This window comes from Canis lupus, chromosome 27, assembly GCF_011100685.1.
Source record: "Canis lupus familiaris isolate Mischka breed German Shepherd chromosome 27, alternate assembly UU_Cfam_GSD_1.0, whole genome shotgun sequence".
NCBI lineage: Eukaryota > Metazoa > Chordata > Mammalia > Carnivora > Canidae > Canis > Canis lupus.
In genome coordinates this window covers 3,853,482-3,872,818 of record NC_049248.1, presented here as the reverse complement: position 1 = coordinate 3,872,818, position 19,337 = coordinate 3,853,482, and the positions used below count along the sequence as shown (strand labels likewise).

Sequence of the window (19,337 nt, the reverse complement as noted above, 5' to 3'; positions counted from 1 at the left end):
TGTAGTAAGCCAGAGAGAGAAAGACAAATCTTGCATGATCTCACTTACACATGGGATCTTAAAAACACATACACACACAAAGTCAAATTCAGAGTAGCAAAGTGGTTGCCAAGGACTAGGGGCTGGGGGAAACAGGGAGAGTTTGGCAAAAGGGCACATGCTTTCAGCTGCAAGATGAAAGAAAGCCTGGGGACCTAATGTAAAACATGATGACTCTAGTTGATAATGCTGAATTGTATAATTGAATAACAGCCAAAAAGGCATGTGCCAGACCCAGGCGGACTCTGCCCTCAGTTTAGGGAACGACGACAGGCCAGCCCAAGGTAAGGCCCTGTGCATGTGCCTAGGGAGACAGACACACACAGGACCTGGAGTTTGCCATTTGATTGGGATATATAACAACTGATTCAAGAATGGAGTGCCTACCACTTATTATATACTGCCGTGGGCTCTGGGCTAAATTCCTAAAGTACTTTTTCTCGTTGAATTCTTTCCACTATGCAATGAGGTACTGCTATTATCATGCCCATTTGAGTGATAAAGGAAGATGTTCAGAGTGGTTAAGAAACTTCCCCAAAGTCACAAAGCTAGTGAATGGAAAAGGCGTCATGTACATCCAAGTCATCCTGATTCTAAGTCAAGGTCTTTCCCCTGGGCCTGCCACTTCTGTGAAATGAAATCACGTTTTCAGAAGGGCACAGTGGTGGTCGGAAGGGCACAGTGGTGGTCAGGGGTATGGGCTGGAGGTGGAGCTGCAGTCGGGAGGCCACTACAGTAACAACTAGCACCCCAGGGCTGCCTGTGCTCTGCTTTGTCTCCTGAGAACCTTCATTACCAGTTACCTCTTACAACACTCAAAGCAGCGCCATGACATAGTGGATTTCACAGATGAGGGAACAGGGCTTAGAGAGCTCTCGAGTGACTTGCCCCAACCACACAACCAGATGCCTCTCTAGACTTTGCACCCAGGCCTCCTGTTTGGTCAACTGTACACCTCAGGCTCTCCATGGCAGTAAAATCACTAGGAGGCTGGGATCGGGCCTGGATTCACGTTCTACCTCAGCCTCTTCCTAGTAGCGTGACTTTGACCATGTTACTAAATTTCTCTACTCATCTGTAAAATGAAATAGTAATATCTACTGCTTCAGTCTGTTGTGTGTGTGTGTGTGTGTGTGTGTGTGTGTTTTAAAGAAAATCTAACCCTTCTTATTTCTTTTTTTAAGGATTTTATTTATTCCTTTGACAGAGAGAGAGCACAGCAGGGGAACAGCAGGCAGAGGGAGAAGGGAGAAGCAGGCTCCTGGCTGAGCAGGGAGCCTGATGCGGGGCTTGATGCCAGGACCCTGGGATTATGACCTGAGCTGAAGACAGACGCTTAACTGACTGAGCCACCCGGCGCCCCCTCTCCAATCTATCGTTTTATGGTTATTGTACATCAAGTTCCTAGTAGGCAATAAGTGCTCAAAAAGTAAATGAACAAGCAAGCAGTTAGGGAATGTTACTGACTTCTGAGTTCTGTGGAGGGTGGTGAGGAGGAGAGATGACCCTTTCTGTGAGGAAGAGTATGCTTTGATGCCTTTTTGAGGAAACATGAGAAAGGAGATGGGATCCACTGTTTCTAGTCTGAATTGAGGGGGAAACTTGCAAAATCTGCATATAAGTAAGTACAAGCCGCTTCCTTTCTCTGCCCCTGGCTGCTGGAACATCTGCAAGCACTTGCTTTATTAAGATCTTTCCAAAGCTTCCCATGGAAGACTGCAGTGGCAGATTGCATCAATGAGCAAAGAATATCTACCCCCTTCCTCCACTGCCCCCATGCCTGGAGGAGGGGGTGGGGGCTTGGGCAAGAGGAAGTCACAATGGCAATCTAGCTGGTCCCTGCTTGCAATAGCGCTGCAGTTGCTGAGTGCCCCAGTCAAGGACTAATAATACCAATAATAGTCATTATAAGATTTTGCATCTGTGCAGGGTTTATTATGTTTCTCCCAAGGCAGTTTCACATTCAAAGTCTTATTGAACCCCTACAATTCAGTGATGTAAACAGGGGAGGAATAAGAACCTCATTTACCATGACTTGACCTTCCTGAGGGCCAGTGATAGTGGAGGAGGAGTTGGGTCTCCATCTCCAGCTCAGCGCCATTCCCACTGCACTTTCCAGGGGCTCTCAGCCCTAGGCCCAGCTCCAAAATTTCCCCCATTCAGCCATCCCCACCCCCAATTTTCTCATTGTCCTAATTTCTGGCCCCTGGACTCCTTTGGCTCAGTCATGAGCCATCTGGTCTCTGAAAATCCAATCTAGCCGTTGAAGGGAAGGAAGAATCTGGTATTTTTATCCACTGCTTGGAGGGGGGTTAATAATTAGGTGATCTGGAACCAATGGGAGCAGGGAAGTTAGAAAAGAAATTATTCTAAAGCCTCTTGATGAGAAATGAGAAGGGAGAGAAAAATACTTTGGTATTTAAAAAATCAGCCGTAATAAGGTACAATTGCATCAATGAAGTTCACCCATTTTAAATGGGAGTTTAAAGAAATGTCTACAGTTCTGAAACCATTATCTCAATCAAGTTATAGAACATTTCCATCACCCCAGAGGACCCCTTGTTCCTTTTTGCAGTTCAATATCTCCCCTCCCGTATCACTGAGACTGATCTGGTGTCACTATTGTTTTACCTTTTCTAGAAAGTCATACAAATGGAATCATACTAGTGTGTAGACTTTTGTGTCTAGCCTCCTTCGTTTAGTGTGGTGCTCTTTTGAAACAAGTTTTGAAGGAAAGCCTGTTCCTTTTCATTGCTGAATAGTACTCCATTACATAGACATACCACATTTGTTTATCCATTTACCAGTTCATGGACATTTAGGTTGTTGCTGGTTTTTTTTTATATGGATCTTTGTTTTATTGATAGTAACTGTCTCTACATACATTTAGAACACGTGGATCATATGTGATATATGTGCAGGATATATCATTTACTTAATTTACAGACTATGCTTGGTGAGCATATGTACTTGTGCCCCTCCTTGTTTTAACTGTGGGCCAGCTCCACCTCATTGCTACTCCTCTGTCCAGGGTGCAGATGCTCACAAAGTTTAGTCATATAAACTCATGAAATGATATTCAAAGCAAAATGTTGTATTTAACTTTATTTATTGTGTTTTATTGTGGTAAGAACACTTAAGATGATATCTACTCTCTTCAATTTTTAAGTGTATAATGTAGGCTTGTTAACTACAGGCAGGCACAGTGTTGTACAGCAGTTCTCTAGAATTTATTCATAATGATAATTGAAACTTTGTGCCCATTATTTAGAAATCTGCCATTTCCCCTTCCTCCCTCAGCCTCTGGTAACCACCATTTTCCTCTTTGATTTTATGAGTTTGACTATTTTAAGATACTTCATGTAAGTCGGATCATGTAGTATGTGTCCTTCCATGACTAGCTTATTTTACTGAAGGTAATGTCTTCAAGGTTCATCAGTGTGGTCACCTATCACAGGATTTCCTTCTTTTATTTTTTATTTTCTTTTATTTTTTAAAAGATTTTATTTATTTATTCATGACAGACACACAGAGAGAGAGAGGCAAAGACACAGGCAGAGGGAGAAGCAGGCTCCATGCAGGGAGCCCGATGTGGGACTCGATCCCAGGTCTCCAGGATCACGCCCTGGGCTGAAGGCAGCGCTAAACCGCTGAGCCACCTGGGCTGCCCGATTTCCTTCTTTTAAAAGCCTGAATAGTATTTCATTGTATGTATATACCACATTTTCTTTATCCACTTATCCATTGATGGACATTCAGATTGTTTATGAATTTTGACTATTGTGAATAGCATTGCACTGAATGTTGGGGTGCTAATATCTCTTCAAGATCCTAATTTCAGTTCTTGTGGATAAATAACCAGAAGTGGGATTTTGGGATCATATGGTAGTTCTATTTTTAATTTTTTGAGAAATCTCCATACAGTTTTCCATAGCAACATTTTGCATTCCCACCAACGGTGTACAAAGATTCCAACTTCTCCACATCCTCTTCATCACTTGTCACATACATATATACATATGTTTTGATAACAGCCATCATAACGGGTGTGAGGTGATATCTCGTTGTGGTTTTGATTTGTATTTCCCTGATGATGAGTGACATTGAATATTTCTTCATATACCTATTGGCCCTTCATTTGTCTTCTTTGGAGGAATATTTTATTTAAGTCTCTAGCTCATTTTTAATGGAGTTATTAGCTTTTTTGCTCTTGAGTTGTAGGAGTTTCTTATACATTTTGGAAATTAATTGCTTATTTGATATATGGTTTGCAGATAATTTCTCCCATTCTATATGTTGCATTTTCACTCTGTGGTTTTCTTTGCTCTGTAGGAACTTTCTGGTTTAATGTAGTCCCACTTGTCTATTTTTGTTTTTGTTGCCTGTTATTTCTTTCTTTCTTTTTTTTTAAATTTTTATTTATGATAGTCACAGAGAGAGAGAGAGAGAGAGAGAGAGAGAGGCAGAGACACAGGCAGAGGGAGAAGCAGGCTCCATGCACCGGGAGCCTGACGTGGGATTCGATTCCGGGTCTCCAGGATCATGCCCTGGGCCAAAGGCAGGCACTAAACCGCTGCGCCACCCAGGGATCCATCTTTCTTTCTTTCTTTCTTTCTTTCTTTCTTTCTTTCTTTCTTTCTTTCTTTCTTTCTTTCTTTCTTTTCTTTTCTTTTCTTTTCTTTCTTTTCTTTTTTTAGATTTTATTTATTCATGAGAGACAGAGAGAGAGAGAGAGAGGCAGAGACACAGGCAGAGGGAGAAGCAGGCTCCATGCAGGGAGCCTGATGTGGGACTCAATCCCAGGATCCTGGGATCACACCCTGAACCAACCAGACGCTCAACCGCTGAGCCACTCAGGCATCCCTGTTTCCTGTAGTTTCCATGTCATATCCATGAAATCATTGCTGAGACCAATGTCATGAAGCTTTCTCCCTGTGTTTTTCTCTTCTAGTTTTATAGTCTCGGGTCTGTGTTTAGTCTATCATCCATTTTGAGCTGCTTCTGTATACAGTTAGATATAAATCCAAATTCATAATTTTGCACGTGGATATCCACTTCACAATACCATTTGTTGAGACTATCATTTCCCCACTGTGCATTCTTGGCACCTTTGTCAAAGATTAATTGAATGTATATGTGTAGAATTCCCTGTTTTTTTACTGCTGTGAACATTTGCTGCTCTGAATAGTTTTTTGTCAATTTATGTTTTTATTCATGTTGGGTAAATACCTAGGAATGCAATGACAATGAGTGTCTGTTTAACTTTATAAGAAACTGCCAGATTGCTTTCTGAAGTGTTGTACAATTTTACATTTCTTCCAGAAGTATGTAAGAGTTCAAGGTGCTCCACACCCTTTTCAACCCTTAGTATTGTCAGACTTTTAAATTTTACTAATTCTAGTGGGTGTCTAATGGTATCTCATTGTGGTTTTAATGTGTTTTTCCCTAATAACTTATCACATCATTAGTAGATTTTCTCTGGTGAAATATCTGTTTCAAATCTTTTGTATATTTTTCCATGAAGTTGTTTGTCTTTTTATTATTAAGTTGTAAGGATTATTCATTTTTAAATAGTATCTTTCAAAGAGAATATTTATTTTGATGAAGTCTAATTTATTAATTTTTTTCGATTATCCATGCTTTTTGTGTCCTACCTAGAAAATCTCTGCATCCTCTAAGTCACACATTTTCTCCTATGTTTTCTTTGAGAAGTTTTTAATTGTACCTGCTATTTTAAGTCTATATTCCATTTTGTATTAATTTATATATAAATATGGCCCAGGGTATGAAGTCTATTTTATTTTTGCATATGGATATTCCAGTGTTTCAGCACCATTTGTTAAAAAAATTATCATTCCCCATTGAATTACCTTGGTATTTTTACCATGAATCAATTAATATGAATTAATACATGTTTGAGTCTATTTCTAGCCTCTTTATTTCGTTCAATCCATCCATATGTCTGTGCTTCTGCCAATACCAAATTGTCTTAATTTTGGTAGCTTTATTTTAAGTCTTGAAAGCACAACTAGTTCTTGTTTCTCTTTTTTTTTTTTTCCCAAGATTTTATTTATTTATTCATGAGAGACACACAGAGGGAAGCAGAAACATAGGCAGAGGGAGAAGCAGGCTTCCCACAGAGAGACCAGTGTGGGACTCAATCCCAGGACCCCAGGATCACAACCTGAGCCAAAGGCAGACGCTCAACCACTGAGCCACTCAGGTGCCTCTTGTTCTAGTTTTTCAAAGTTGTTTTGGCTATTCAGCCTCTCCCACTCTCCCAGGAATAGGAGTGACCTCTGAGAAAAGGAGTGACATTTTCCTCCTATTCATCATGTTTATTTTAGATAGAGAAGTCTTCCTGGAAGAGGTAAGAAAATTAAGAGAAATATGAAAAAACTAATAATAATGGAGCCTGGTCTTCAGACTCTACCAGCCCTAGTGATGGTGGTCCTAGGAGGGGTGGGGATCAGGGAGGTAACAGGAAACGATTCTATGATTTCTCCCTTTTCTTGGAGCTCAAAGAAGCTCCTTTATGGAGGTCCCCTGGCTGTTTTCTTCCAAGGACTGGTGGTTAAATCTTCTGTCTTCAACTTGAAAGGAGAGAAGGGGGTTCCTCATTCAAAGCTGCCCCTTGGGATCCTGGTTTTGCCTCTTTGATTCTCCTGTTGGGAGTCCCCCTTCTTCCTTCTGCCAGTTTCATTTGCTGTATACACCATCAGTTCCTCCAAACTACTTGACTATTTTTATGGCCATGCAGTGAAATCCTGAGTCTCAAACCAAATACAGATGTGGGGAGTTATAGGTGCATAGCCTCCCAGAATTTTGAGAGCCTGGCCCTGGCTAAAGCTTTAGTTAGCTCCTGCCAGCACTTGCCATTTCCTTCCCCTCCCAGCCCCCTGGCCCCTTGGTCCCTGTTCTCCCCTGATAGCACCACCACTCTCTCCCAGCTTCCTTCCTAGTTCTTCCAGGAACAGGGTCCTTTTCTGGCTCTTCCTGAGGCTCTCCTCTTCCTTCAGATCCATGATGCCTTCTTTGAAGACCCTGAACCCCTTGTCTTGCTTGGATGATGGCCTGAAGTTCCTTAAGCCAGCTGCTCCTCACTCTACAACTCTCATTCCTGAGACTTCCAAGCTCCTTCCCAGCCCAGTCTCATGGCATGACCAGGGATGAGACACACACCAAAATTCTCATTCTGGGTCTGGACCACCCCATATTGCCACATCCTCACACAATTCAGCTACTCCCTGATATTTATCAGCTTGGGGTGCTTGGTATCACTAAAGCCAGGAAGGGCTGAATTCTGCCTAAAGTGATGGGCCATGGAATTAAAAATATAAGAAATAAGCTTTTGGCATGGATATGATAGCTGATTCTTGTTGTATCAAGAGGACATTCTCTGCCTTCTGATTCTCATAAAATGTAGCACTGGTTGACTTCAGGGAACAGGAAATGGTGGCAGCAGAAGAAAATTCTTCCTTTTCTTCTGTCATTTGAGCTGATGAAATGAAAGGGCTAGGTCAGATGAGTGAATGAATGAATGTTCAGTTGTAAGCCTTTACAGGTATTCGATGCTGTATTTGATTCCCTAAAAGCAGATGCAGGCATTGCTACTGTCCTAGTTCTACTGGTGAGAAAACAGGCTTCAAGAGGTTTTGGACTGGAATGAACTCACATGAGGGCCACAGCCCATTTGTGGAGAGCTGACAACACTGGCATAGACCCCAAAACCTTATGTGGAGTGGTGTGGGGGCAAGGCCTCACATCAGGCATCCTGAGGGGAGAAAGCCTTATTCTGGGCTCCGTGGACAGAAGCCAGTGGTGCCTACGCCTCCGCCTCACACCTGGACAAGCTATGATGGGACATGCTGGCAACAGCCTTGGGTTGGTGCTATCCCAGGGACCCTGTCTTGTCCCTCCCAGGCTCCCACTCCCCTTTGCAGCCTCCGGTGCCCACTGGCCCATCTGCTGTGGTGGCAGAGCTCCAAGAGAAAGAGGGAAGAGAAGAAAGCAGAGAGAGAGAGAAAGGACTATGACCTGTGGGCTAGGGATTCAGGAAGCAGTTCAAGGCAGTGTCAGTACAAGCCTTGGACTTGGACAGGGAAGAATGAACTTGGCGATGATCCCTCTGCCCACATTCTCATTACAGCTTCCTTTTTCAGCTTCAATCAAACAGGAACCTCTCCTTTGCCAATTTGGATGTTCTCTTAGCTGGTGGGCTCCCTGAGGCAGGGACTACATGTGATGCTTCTTTGCACACTCATGCATTGAGCACCAGCAGTGTACCAGACACTGGGTTATGTGCTGGGTACTCCCAGTCCGGGGCTTGGTGGCTGGACACATGAATGCCCACTGGCCAAAAATCTTATGAAGTAGAGTAATGGGCATGATCCTTGAAACTAGCCTGCCTGGGGTTTAGGCTCTCCTACTAACCAGCTGTATGACCATGGGCAAGTCATTTATCTGCTCTGAGTCTTGGTTTTCTCAATTGTAAAAGAGAAGGTGATGACACATCCCATAAAGAGTTGTTGGAAGGTATGAGGCATATGTCAAATGCATGGCACTTCATCAGTGTTCCATAAACTGACTATGCCTCAGTTTCCTCATCTGTAGAATTGATGAGGAAGTTTTGTTCAATGGTGTTTTGTGAGAATTAATAACACATGGGAAGTGTTAGCATAGTCTTGCCACATAGTAAACATTATAAAGTACTAAAATCAATGATTAGTATTTTGCTGCCCCAATTTTATTATCTATCTATCTATCTATCTATCTATCTATCTATCTATCTATCTACCATCTACTAAACGCTAGTCCTTATTTGTGTATTACTAGTTTTTCCACAACTATCTTCTTTCTGCTCTAGGATTCCATCCAGGGTACCACATGACAATTTGTTGTGTCTTCTTAGTTTTCTCTGGTCGTGACAGTTTCTGTCTCTTTTTGGTTCTCAGGACCTTGACAGTTTTGAGGAGTACTGGTCAGATAGTTTGTAGAATGTCCTCAATTTGCATGTGTCTGTTGTTTTTCTTATGGTTAGCCTGGGGTTATAGCTTTGGGGGAAGAATACCACAGAGGTGAAGTGCTCTTCTTGTCACACCCCCAATTTTATTTTTAATGGAAATGAATTCTTTGGATCCCTTTGTTTGGGTTCTCCTTTGGATTGAAGGGAAGGAAGTCTAGGAGGGTCAAAGCAATGTTCAGCCAACTTAAGCTAAGACCGTGGGGTCTTGGACCATGACCTTAGGCAGGGAGGGTGGCCAGGCTGGTCAGAGGTGGATAGAGCAGAACTTATAATTCAGCATGAACTAAATCCCAAGAGAAGGCAGGAAGGGAGTTTCTAATGGGGAGCCCCTGGCCCAGGTTTAGGAGGCCCATGGGATAGGAGGTGGATAGAGGAGAAATAGGAGAAGGGCTAAAGGCAAACTTCCCCTCTCAGCTGGACTGTTCTGAGGGACCTCCTCAGCAGGAACCCTAAAAGAGACAGCAAGCCCCAAAAGCACTGCCATCCCAAGCCCAAGGTAGGGAAGGACCTGGGGACATCCAGGATTATATCACCCAGTGCACATGCCAACGAAGCTGAATCTGGGGGATTGGGAGGACCGTCTGGAGCCACCCGAGTGCCTGACCAGAGAAGCAGCTCCCAGTTCTGAGAGGAGGCCTGTGAGAAATGGAGGCAGAATCAGAACAGAGCCCCCAGGCACCTGGCTTGTGGCTGTATCCCAGTGAGCTCTCCTTCCTGAAATGCTAGAGCCATGGGTAGTGAACAAGCTCTGCCTCTTTGCCTAGGATCTTGGGGAGCTTTTGTTTGAATTCTGAGCCTACTCTGGGACATAGGGACTTCTGGTGGCAGGAACTGGGGGGTAGATTTTCTGTCTCCTGCATACCTGGGTCTACCTGTCCCTCCACTGTTCGGGCTCTGAGCCAATCTGGTTCCTGTCCTGTCTTCCTCCTTCCCCTTCTCCTCAGGCTGGGCAGTCCTATAACGAGACATTTGGGATCCAGGCAATTCTCTAAAGGCTCTGATTTGCCCCAGGAACCCCAGGGCTGGAATAAGGGAGGTGAGGGGAGCTGGAAAAGTGAACTTCGGACTTTGGTCAGGGAACTACTGTAGACAAATTACTTCCCCACTCTGAGCCCAGTTTTCTAATGTGTGAAATGAGGGATTAGATTCAATTATTTTCCTTACTGCCCTTTTGCAAAACTATATTAGTTGCATTGTCAGTCTATAATCTATATATAATCCATAATCATAACTTACTAAATTAACAAAAACCCAAGATAAAAATTGTCTGTAATCTACCCTGAAATCATATTAATATTTGTGTTGGTTCCTGATACTTCCTAGTCCTTGTTCAGGTACATATTCAATTTTAATATATTTACAATAATATCATAAGTAGGAATTTATATTGAACAACTTCAGCTAACATTATACCGAGCATATTTTTTCCTTTTCTTTTTTTTTTCCTCCTTTGTCTCTACTCTTTTCTTGCTGAGGTAGCTAATATGAACCACTTACTTATATATGCACTCATGTAAAAATACAGTACATTGTACAGAATGTGTATTTAGGGGAGAGGAGTCATTATTTTACAAATCTATATACGTTTCTCTGCTGCTTGCTTTTCTCGTTTAGCCAAGAGATATCACACATAATTCCACTTGGAGATATAGCGCATAACTCTATGGTGTGGATGAAGCTATCCCAATGTATTCAATCAGTCCCTGATTGATGGAGACCATGGTTATTTCCAGCTGTTTTGTTTCCCTCACTAAAAACGATGTTGCCATGACATTTTGTACAAATACCTTTATGAATAGGTTACTTGCATCCCTAAGGTATAGAATTCCAGAGGTGGGACTGCCAGGTCAGAAGACATGTGTTCTTTTTAATCTCCTAAAACAGCTGTAAAAATTCACAGCCACACAGGTAGTAGATCAAGGCACTTCTTTGCCCACATTCTCACCAGCACTTGTAGTTAATTGTCTTTCTAATGGATGAGAAAAGGCATCTTTGTGTTGCTTCAATTTGCACTTCCCTATTTACTAGGAAGGTAGAGCATCTTTCCATTTATTTGTTAGCCCTTTGGATTTCCTCTTCGGTCAATCGGATTTCATTTCCTTTGCTCATTTTTTTCTACTGGGTCTGTCTTCACGTTATAAATTTGTGGGATCTCAATGTAGGATATGAACTTGCCTTCTGTCATATGCATTGCAAATATATTTTCCCACTCAATCATTTGTCGTTTGACTTATTAGAGTATCTTTTTCCATACAAGATGTTTTCATTTTATGTAGTCAGATATATTTCTTTTTCCTAATGGCCTTACAATTTTCTGTTTTGTCTTCAAAGTCTCCCCAACACCTAAGCTGTCTTCCTAGGTTTCCTTGTAAGTTTTCCCTTCTTTTACTTTTTCCTACTGAAACATGAAATTTTTCTGGAATTATTTTTGTCAAATTAAGGTAGGCTCCATCGTTATTTTCTTCCATGAGAAGAACCAAACTCAGCAGCTTCTAATCTATGTTCTTATAATCCTGGGGCACTCAAGAGACGCCAGGAGGTGGCTACCAAAATTGAGGCTGGCAGGTCAGGGAGGTGGCAGAGACTTCCCACTTCCTGACCATAGAGCTATCCCACTTTGGTTGTTTTATACAATGAGCTCCCAGTAAAGACTGGGTTTGGACACAGTTCTGAGGCCAAAGGAGGTCTAAAAAACCTCTTTCATGCAATCTTTGGGAGCCCTTCCAGGTCTAACATCTTCTGACTCCATGATGGTGAGTGCTTGCTAAGAGAGAGAAGACAACATGTCAGCATAACTTTATATAAAAGTAATTTTAATATTAAATCGCAAGATGGCTCAAAGTAGATATTAGAATTGCAGAGTTTTGGAGATAGAAGGCACCTTGGAAATCATCTAGTCTAATGACTCTCAATTATTGCTACCATTCAAATCACCTGGGAGCTTATAAAATTCCTGGTGTCCCTGACTGGGGCCAGACCAAGTGAATCAGTCCCTGGGTGGAGGTAGGGCCGAGGCACTGATGGTTTAAAAAGTCTCCTGGTGATTCTAATGAGCAACTAGGGTTGAAGACCACTTCTCTAGTTCAACTCCCTTATTTCATTAGCAAATAAATTGAGACCCAGGAAAGATGAACTGAGGTATCACACAGCTGGGTAGCTCTAGAGTTGGCACTAGAACCTATATCTCCACCTCTGGGGTGGCTTTTTCATTTGCATCAAACAAATCCCTCATCAAGCACGTGCCTTGGATCTTCACCCGGCAACACTAAAATCTCTGTATGAGTGCTTTGTATCTTTGCATATGATCAGCTTAAACACATTCACTGCATACAGTTCTGTGCATCATAGATGAATAGACCTAGTTTAGCCTTGCTGGACCATAGTGGGGAACAGGGTTGAAAACAACTATAATGATGAAAGATAGAGCCGAATTAATGGGACATCCTATGCAGAGGAACCTGCTGCAGGGCTGGAGGCTGAGAAGGAGGAAGAGCTGCTGGTGGGAGGTCCAGGGGCTGCAAGCAGGAGGCGCCGTTTGAATAGGCACTGTCTACTGTCTGGTTGAGAAAACCCTTGATGACAGAAACTCGGTGCTGCATTGCCTTCCCAAGAGCAGTGCGTGCTTACTCTGTGGTAACACAGGGTCAAGGGGTCTGGAGGAGGAAAGCCTTGGTACCAGCTGGGTCCAGTCTGTCGAGGCCACCTCTGACCTTCTCCCTCTGCTCTGCCCTCAGGAATGAGACCGTGCTGCACCAGTTCTGCTGCCCAGCCGCCGACGCTGAACAGAAGCCCGCCTGCTCTGACTCGGTCTCACAAAGGTGGGGATGAACTGGTGGCTGTCCTCCCTTCCCTACCCCCACTGTCCTTCCCCCAGAGCAAAGCACATTACACAGCACCTCTTCCTCTGAGTTCTGTGCTCCTGTTTCTCTGTTTTTACCTCCTTCCTCCTGCTTCCGTTTCTCTTTCCTTCCTCTGGACCCCAGATGAACCATTCCCAACTCTTGAGGTCATTATACCCTTTTGTTTAAATTTCAAACTAGGCTCCTTCCCCCTAAACGACCTACATAAAATGTCGTCTTTTTATTTTTATTTATTTATTTTTTAAAGATTTTATTTATTCATGAGAGAGATAGAGAGAGAGAGAGGCAGAGACACAGGCAGAGGGAGAAGCAGGCTCCAGGCAAGGAGCCTGACATGGGACTCGATCCCAGGACTCAGGATTACACCCTGGGCCGAAGGCAGGCGCCAAACCGCTGAGCCACCCAGGGATCCCCAAATGTCGTCTTTTTAAACATCATCAAGAGAAAATAATTATTAATTTGTATTTTATATAAATATTTATATATTTATAAATTATATATATGTGTATATATATACAGTCCTAGGTTATATATATATATATAGTCTGGAACTCAAGAGGTGCTCAACCAATGGTAGTGCCTATTCTTTCTATTATAGCAAAGATTTACAGTTTTCTTTCTTTCTTCCTTCCATAAAGGAGCCAAGATGACTGGGTTTAGTTTTCAGGATTTCGAAACTTGACTGAGATAGCTGTCAACCTGGGAAGTAAGGGGGAGTGTTGGGTCAAGAGTCAGTGTCACTGTCCCGGGTTTTCTTCATCTTGTTTGTGTTAGTCATGGTCCCTCTTTAATTAATTAAAAAAATTAATTAATTAATTTTTTACTAGGGAAATATCAGATCATCTAATAGTCATTGATGACATCTTAAGTAATAAAATTAAATATATATATGTATATGTATTATGTACATATATATATTTTTGTGATTGAACAGGCATAGCATGGCAATGTAATGAGACAGAAAATATGAGTTTTACAGTATATATTTGGGGTCTTTCCAATATTGTCAATAATATAGCAGCCTTCAGTGGGAAATAGTCATAGTCATCAAAAAATCTATTTGCTTAGCCTCTAAATGTACTATAAATTTTTCATTTTACCGTGGAGTACATCCACATTCATCTAAGTTTATGTGCATCATTGTCATCACATTTGCAAAGCCTGCGCGGAAAGGGCAGTGAGTCATCAAGCGCTGTGCGGACGGACGCATGAGCATAGCAGGGCAGCTCTGCGCGGCCAGCTTCCTATGCTCTGACCTTTCTTCTCCCCTTGTCAGCTCCCAGCTATTTGCTCTGGATGGGTTACATCTTGGGACTGACACCTGACAGCAACCTGAGCAGGTGCTCAGAGGGTGCCTTGCCCCTTTACTCTTTCTTTATATTCCTTAAACTCAAGACTTTCCTGGGATGTGAGTGTTTAATACTTCTGTTCAGGGCCAGTCACTTCCTCAGTGAGAGCAGGAGAAAAGAGAGCCAGTCTGAACAGCTGAAGTCACTGTCCCTCTGTCCGCCCACCTATTTTAATCATTCTTCTTCTCAGGCTCTCCTCTTTCTTCTGTCCTTCCAGCTCTTCTCTTCCTCTCCCACACCCAATTCCACTCCTCTCGCTAGTTTTGATCCCAGATCCCTGCACTGTCAGCCCCGGTCCTTTATTACACTTTCTTCTCTTTTTACCACTTTTTCTGTCTCACTTCTGCGTGTCTCTTCTTTTCTTTACTTGTTTCTGACTTGACTGGGAGTCAAGATACTCAGATTCTGGCCAGAAATTTGCCCCAGTTTGTCTCTGGTTGTTGGGACAAATTTGGGCAAGTTGCTTAGCTCCCTCTGGGCCTGTTTCCCCATCTGTAGGATCAAGGGTGGGGAGTCTATCTGGAAAGTAACGTTGACATATAATCTCATTGAGTCTTTCAGTTGTTCAGTGAGGTTGGACCAGGGAGGTTTTCTTATCCCTGTCTCACATGAGAGCAGACGGAGATTCAGAGCTCAACGACCTTGCCCGCAATCACACAGCCAGAAAGTAAGTACTGGTGCCCAGACTTGCCCTGAGGGCAGGTAGACTGCTACTGCTCAGTCATCAGGACTCAATGATTCCATTATCTTTTTTCCTTTGTTCCTTGGAAAGTAACTAGGTGGTAATTGGAGATGGTGGCTTTTGATATAAAACCACCCCTAAAGTCGTTAGTACTCTTTTTCCCTTAAAGGGAAGTCAGGGTCAGCGGGGAGGCAGGCAGGACTCAGAAGGGAACTAGGCCAGAGGCTAAAACCAGTGACATGCCATAGGGATTCTTCAGTCCAGGGCTGAGGGGGGCTGACCAGGATGGAGGATGGAAGGCAAAGGGAAGGATCAAGCACTGTGCTGATCCCCCAGGTGGTCTGGGGACCATGTTCTGTGTTTGGGGACAGAAGCTTGGGTAAGGCCACTTGGATTCTGGGGGAAATCCCCATCTAGTGGGGCACTGTAATGCCCCCGAATTGAAAATGGCTCGCCTGGAAAACTGGAAGGAGAAAGAAATGGGAGAATGAGATAGGAGGAGAGGAAAAGAAAGAGGACAGAGAGTGGAGTGACATCCAGGTGATCTCTGAGGAAAGGGACCAAGGGCCTTGACTCCTTCCCATGAACTGTCACTGTTCAGACACACAGTGGAGTCTTCTTAAAAATGTCCTCCCTGGTGAGGCAGGAAAAAGAGAAAAAAGCTGCCTGCCTAGGTGACCTCCCACCCATCCATCCAGCTCAATTCAGTGAATGTTTAATTACTACCACCCAAGCACCAGGCATAGGTGAGGACAGATACCAGGGTGTCCTCAAGCTCAGTCCTGGCAGAGTGCCAGCAACAGGAAGTCCTCCCTAGCGTTTCCCATGGCCATCCTGTCTCTTGCTCTCATCCTTCCCATTCCTCCACCTGCCCACACTCCTCTGCCTGCTGGGTCCACCCTGCAGCCCTGGATTCTGGTGGGAAGGGGTGGGAGGAGCTGGTGTGCCCTGTGGGAGAGGGGAGGCCGAGGACGGGGTGGAGGCACTCTGGAAGGGAGGGTGGGAGACCATTCGGTGGTGGAGGGCCCGTGAGCACTACCAACCGCCGCCCTCCCCTCTGCGCAGGGCAGGGGGACTTGTCCCCAGTTGGTCCAGACCTTCAGCTGCTGTCCGCCTCTGCTCCCAGTTATTCCAAATTGTCCTGTTTGGTTTGTAGTTTCCTAGAGCATATTTCTATCTGTTCATGTGTCTGTCTGTGTCTCTGATGTCAGTTTCTCGGCTTCTCTGGGAGGAAGCCTTCTGGATGTCTTCTGAGAGTCTAACTGTGTGTGTCTGTCAGTCTATCTGTTCTCGGCTTCGTGGGGGACATTCCATCCTGAGAAAGTTTTCTTCCATTAGACCCCAACATCCCCACTACCAGGCCTTTCCTGACCCCTTCATAGCCCCTTATCCCTCTTCTTTAACCAGATCTCCTGCCTCCCGAGTGTAGCCCAGACCTCCCTGTAAATTGCTCTGTGAGAATGTGCCAAGGTCAGAGACTGGGCTGCGGGCTAGTGCAGGGTGAGTGGGCCACGGTGCAAGATCTGGGGCTGGGCTGCAGGGCTCTGAGACAAGCCAGGCTCCGGTCAGTCCACTTCCCACTCGGCCGCCTTGGAGTTCTCTGAGGATAAGCCCATTGGTCTCTATGAGAGCCCCTAACAAGAAGGTCTAACCCACTCAATGAGGTCTCAGGGTCCCTGGGAACTTTGGTGTGTGAACTCAGAGCTGGCTGTCTTACATCCTTCCTGTGCACCCAGGCTGAAGCCAGGGGTGACCAAGGTCAGCCTGAGTTTGAGGTGTCCGACCTCAGGCTGTGGGGCTGAGTAAGAATCCCTTCCTTGAGCTGCTAGGACTCTTCCCCTAGGGGCGGCATGGTAACTGGTCTCTGTGAGTGGATCAACCACAGCCCCATCAGTCAGTGATGTGGAGAGGAGCTGCCACAGCCTGGGGCAAACCTTCAGCCCAGGAGAGAGATTGGGGACGGGGCAGGAGAAATCCTTAACCCTCCGGAAGAGGCAGCCAAGCTCCAGCCCTGGAGGAGGGGGTGGGGGTTGCTGGGACAACCTGCCCAGCCACCAATAGAGCAGCGTTTGGGGAATGGGGTTGGGAGAAACTCTATCTTGGGACCTGGAGCCTGCCAGGGAGTGATGGTCCTGAAAGTGGGAAGACCCAAGTGAAGCAAGCTGGGTATCTGTAAGAAAGGAGGCCAAGGGCTGGACCACCCAAGAATGGTGCCTAGGCTTTCAAGCCCCTAGGCAAAGTGCCTAGGCTTACCAGGGTAATTAAGCCCTCAGGTGAGAGCTGGGCGGGGGGGGGGGGGGGGGGGGCGGGTGGAGCCCAGAGCAGCCAGCCAGGGGCAGCAAGTGCGTGCCAGGCTCTTTCTTCCCCCTTCCCTACCTCCTCCTGCTGCTAGATAATGACAGGGCTTTATTCTAGGGAACTGAATAGGCTAGTAATTGCAGTCCTACTTTCAATTCCGTGGCTCTCCCTCCCTCTCAGGCTCTCAGTGACACTCGGAACAATGACCCTGGAGCTGGCCAGCCACCTCCCAGCATCCAGCAGAATGGCAGCCCATTTGTCTCTGTGGGTGGCAATGGGGCCAAGTTGAGGAAGATTGGCTTCTATTAGAGTAATGAGAGGAGGCTCGTATTTGGTCCTTCCTCCTCACCTACCCCACCCTTACTCCAGGATGGAAGATACACTAATATTTCTTGAACATAATATTTATTGAACATGCCAGCGATGTTGCACTAAGCACTCTCAATATTTTATCTCAATTCTGCGAGATAGTAAGGAATCTGGGATGGAGAGAAGTCTCTCTTTTTTTTTTTTTTTAAGATTTTATTTATTTATGAGAGAGAGAGAGAGAGAGAGAGGCACAGACACAGGCAGAGGGAGAAGCAGGCTCCATGAAGGGAGCCCAACATGGGACTCGATCCCGAGTCTCCAGGATCAGGTCCTGGGCTGAAGGCGGCGCTAAACCGCTGAGCCACCTGGGCTGCCCAGAAGTCCTGTTTCTTGATAGAGAGATGGCGCTAATCAGTTCTGGAGGTGGAAGGTGAGCTCAGTTCTAATTCCAAAATGCAACCTCTTTCCACTGAGCTGCTGCTAGGATTTTTTTTTCTTTCCTTTTCTTTCTTAAAGAGCACAGGAGAAATCCTTGTAGGCATTTCTTTTGATCTTAAATAACATCTATTTTCTGTGATTGTAAGTTATACTTGCTAGTTGTTGGAAATACGGAAAATGCAGAAATATAAAGCAGAAAATAATTCAATCCAGTTATATACAATTAACCACTGTCAATATATTAGGGTGCAACCTTCCAGGGTGTTATTTTTCCAGGCCCTGGATTTTGCATTTTCCCCCATTAAAAACAAAAAGAGAAAAGATTTTGTAGCCTGCACTTCGCACTCAGTAAGCTGCGCGGTCTAGGAGAGCCTCCGGCCCACAGCAGCCCCTCCCGTGCCCCCACCCCTCTGGGCGCCGCCTGCACCTGCGCCTGCGCCTGCGCCTGCACCTGCGCCTGCACCTGCGCCTGCACCTGCACCTGCAGCAGGCCCCCCGCCCCCCGCCCCCCGGCCCCCGGCCCTGGGAGCTGCCCTGGAGGAAGGGACTTCCTTCGGAGGCTGCGGGCGGGAGCGCCCTGCGTCAGCACCGCCGGCGCCGCGGTCGGGCCCGGGGCGAGATCAATGGACCAGCCAGTGTTTACTCAGCGATTACGGAGCAATTAAATTCTCAGTCGATGCTGTTCAGTCTTGGAACAGCTGGGCTGGGGAGCCTGGGCGTCACGTGCCAGGGAGGGGCGGGGCTGGTCCTGGGCCGCCCCCGCCGGGCAGCGCCGGGAAGACCCCCTCCAAGGCCCGGGGGTGGGGCGGCGGGGTCGCCGCGGTCTCGGCCTCCCCTGCGCGCCCCGGGACGGCAGCCGGAGGCAGGCGAGGCCGAGGGAAAGTTGTCTGGTCTCTCCCGCGGCCCCTGGTTAGTTCCCAAAGGCCTTGGCGAGGATCGGGATCATGCGACCTGATGCGGTGTGACAGGTTCCCCGATGCATCTGCCGGCTGCGGGCCCGGTGGGATTCCCGGCGGTGGTGGCCCTCGGCCTGGGGGCCACACAGCCCGCCCCGCGGAAGTGCCGAGGGGAGGCGGAGGGGCCGGAGCCGAGGGGCTGCCCCTTCTTACCTGGGCTTCGCTCCCCAGCGCCCTGAGGATTTCTGTGTAGTTCCAGCAGGATCCACCTTGGCTGGGCTCTGTACCTGAGGATAACCACAGGGAAAATGGCAGAAGGATAATTCAGTCCTGGAGCTAGGGAAATGTGTCCTCTGATGAACCCTACGGCCGGTCTCCTCTCCTGTCCATGCTTTTGCCCCATCTTCCCCACCAGAGGCACAAAAGATAAAACAGATGTCA

General features: G+C 45.8%; 1 protein-coding gene across 4 annotated transcripts in view; it reads left to right on the top strand.

Moving 5' to 3' along the window:
* IQSEC3 (IQ motif and Sec7 domain ArfGEF 3) overlaps positions 1–19,337 on the top strand; it is a 110,625-nt gene that overhangs the window by 22,229 nt on the left and 69,059 nt on the right. For 3 of the 4 annotated variants that reach the window (XM_038576408.1, XM_038576411.1, XM_038576410.1), the window contains one exon: positions 12,799–12,882. In XM_038576408.1, coding sequence (XP_038432336.1) covers positions 12,799–12,882 — 84 coding nt within the window. Of the gene's footprint in view, positions 1–12,798; positions 12,883–14,834; positions 14,941–19,337 lie in introns of those variants that run through there. The other variant, XM_038576409.1, reaches the window with a different exon arrangement.